The sequence below is a fragment of the Penaeus vannamei genome, chromosome 4 (genome assembly GCF_042767895.1).
Source record: "Penaeus vannamei isolate JL-2024 chromosome 4, ASM4276789v1, whole genome shotgun sequence".
Lineage (NCBI taxonomy): Eukaryota > Metazoa > Arthropoda > Malacostraca > Decapoda > Penaeidae > Penaeus > Penaeus vannamei.
The window spans coordinates 1,779,273-1,781,772 of NC_091552.1; the positions used below are offsets into that span (position 1 = coordinate 1,779,273).

Here is a 2,500-nt window from a genome sequence, read left to right on the forward strand (position 1 = left end):
GGTTGTTTTTAATGCGCTCTGCTTTCTGATTCCCTTTGTTTAGTCACGCTGTATCTTTTGATTCCATAAGAAAACCCCTTGTCTCCTAAGCACGCATAGGACGTGGCTTTACAACTGCTCTATACATTTATATGTTTCACTGAATAATATAAACCTTCTATTTGGAAATGGGTTAGTGCTTACTCTCTCTCTCTCTCTCTCTCTCTCTCTCTCTCTCTCTCTCTCTCTCTCTCTCTCTCTCTCTCTCTCTCTCTCTCACGTGGGATAAGAGAACCTCATATAGAAGAGAACTGGGAGAACGGAAAAAGAATAAGTGGGGAAGAGGGTATAAGAGCAATTTTCAGTTTTGCAGCATTGTGGTGTATTAATCAATTTCCTCTAAAGGTTTATCGTATATCAGTTTTGCAGTTTTTCGGAGGGGTATTATAATCACAGCTAGTTCATTATATATATATATATATATATATATATATATATATATATATATATATATATATATATATATATATATATATATATATATATATATATATATATATATATATATATATATATATATATATATATATATTAGCATTAAGATTATATCATGCGATTGTTAAATTGCGTGTTGGAATCAAACATCGACATATTTACAGCAGTCACATTTATTATAAATAAATTATTGTTTCCGAATTACAAATATTCAGACTAACACATCTGAATTATGCGTAAGAAGGTGATGGCGCGGGCTGATAGGCTGGGTACTGAGCTTCCCCTTCGTAGGTGACCTCTGCCACGTAGCCGGAGTCGCCGTCGACGTAGTAGGTGACCTTCTGCAGACGGCCGTCGGGGAGCTGCACGTAGTACGTTCCCTGGGTCTTGTAGCCGTCGCGGTCCTCTTGATGCCCAAAGTTGTTACCCGAGTATTCGTCGCTCACGGCATACTGGGTGTTGTAATGGGCTGGAACCTGTAAGTGGGAAAAAATGAGCATGTAAAATAAAATGATGCACATTTTATACGATCACATTACTAAAAAAATTACAAGATAACAAAGCAAAAGAACAATTGCGGCAAATGACGTGAATGTTGTCTTCAAATTTACAGCAACTGAAGTCCACACTCACATCGTTGTAGATGGGAGCACTATAGGAAGGAGAAGGATGGACGGGAGCGCTGTAGGATGGGCTGGGAGGAGAGTAGGAAGGAGTCTCGGGTCGGGCTGAGACGGCCACTGCGAGCGCCACTAGCACAGATACCTGAAAATAAAAATGTGTTTCAAAAAAAGATCTTTACACCAAATAGCCAAAGATTCCCCTTTTGTACACTGCCTGGATGATCACCTTAAAGAACATGTTTGTTATGGAATCGCGACAGAAACTAAAGCAATGAGAAAGGTCCGAGTCTTTTATAGTGGGTCTGTGCCTCAAGTGTTGTGACGTCATAGACACCGGTTATATATAGCCTCTTGTGAAATGCAGGTCCCCAAAGCTTATTTGAGGGTCACCCGACTTTTAAATATTCAAATATAGAAACTTACATGTGTTAATGTGCCACTGTTTATCGGATTTAGCATATATCAAGGTTTCTCTTTATATATGTACAGTATGTAACCATATTTATTTATTTATTTGCATTTGTTATACTATATATATATATATATATATATATATATATATATATATATATATATATATATATATATATATATATATATATATATATATATATATATATGATATATAATTTGTATATAAATGCATATAAATATAAATAGAAAGATAAATAAATGTGTATATAAATATTGATCAATATATATAAACATACATACATATATGCATAAATATATGTGTATGAATATGTGCGTGTGTGTGTTTTATGTTTGTTTTTGGATACTTAATTTTCCAAACATATCAAAGATACAGAAAAAAAGACAAATACAGACACACACACACACACACACACATATATATAGATGCCTAAAAAATTATCGGTCTTCACATTATGAGGCATGCCAATAATTTACACATCCCACCGTATTTCACATATACTATATAAACTAGAGATATACAACTGTAAAAAACTAATAGCCTCCGTTTTTCCTTACCGACATAAATATATATATGCATATATATATATATATATATATATATATATATATATATATATATATATATATATATATATATATATATATATATATATATATACATAATTATATATATGTGTGTTTGTACATATGTATGCATGTATATACATTTGTGTACGTATGCGTGCGTGTGTACGAATATAATACACACACCTACTCCAATATTTTTCAGAATGAATTTGAACCAGTTTAATGTTTGGGATAAGTGGCTTTTCTCTTTTTAAGAACATTAGATTTTTTTTTTTTTTTTTGAAGAACGTTGTTGCTTGCTGTTGTTGTTGCTTTCAGAACACTGTTGTTGTTGTTGTTGTCTACGGTGATTATCTTTGTTGGTCACTGGAGAAAATCCAAGTGTCTAACCCGGCCACGAC

General features: G+C 33.2%; 1 protein-coding gene across 1 annotated transcript; it reads right to left on the reverse strand.

Moving 5' to 3' along the window:
* Window positions 1-629: 629 nt before the first annotated feature.
* On the reverse strand, window positions 630-1,356 carry LOC113806867 (cuticle protein 7-like). The gene is made up of 3 exons (XM_027358016.2): window positions 1,324-1,356; window positions 1,108-1,239; window positions 630-950 (listed from the first exon to the last, which is right to left on the reverse strand). The coding sequence occupies exons 1-3, from the start codon at window positions 1,333-1,335 to the stop codon at window positions 705-707; spliced, it is 390 nt and encodes a 129-aa protein (XP_027213817.2). The 5' UTR covers window positions 1,336-1,356; the 3' UTR covers window positions 630-704.
* Between the last annotated feature and the right edge of the window lie 1,144 nt (window positions 1,357-2,500).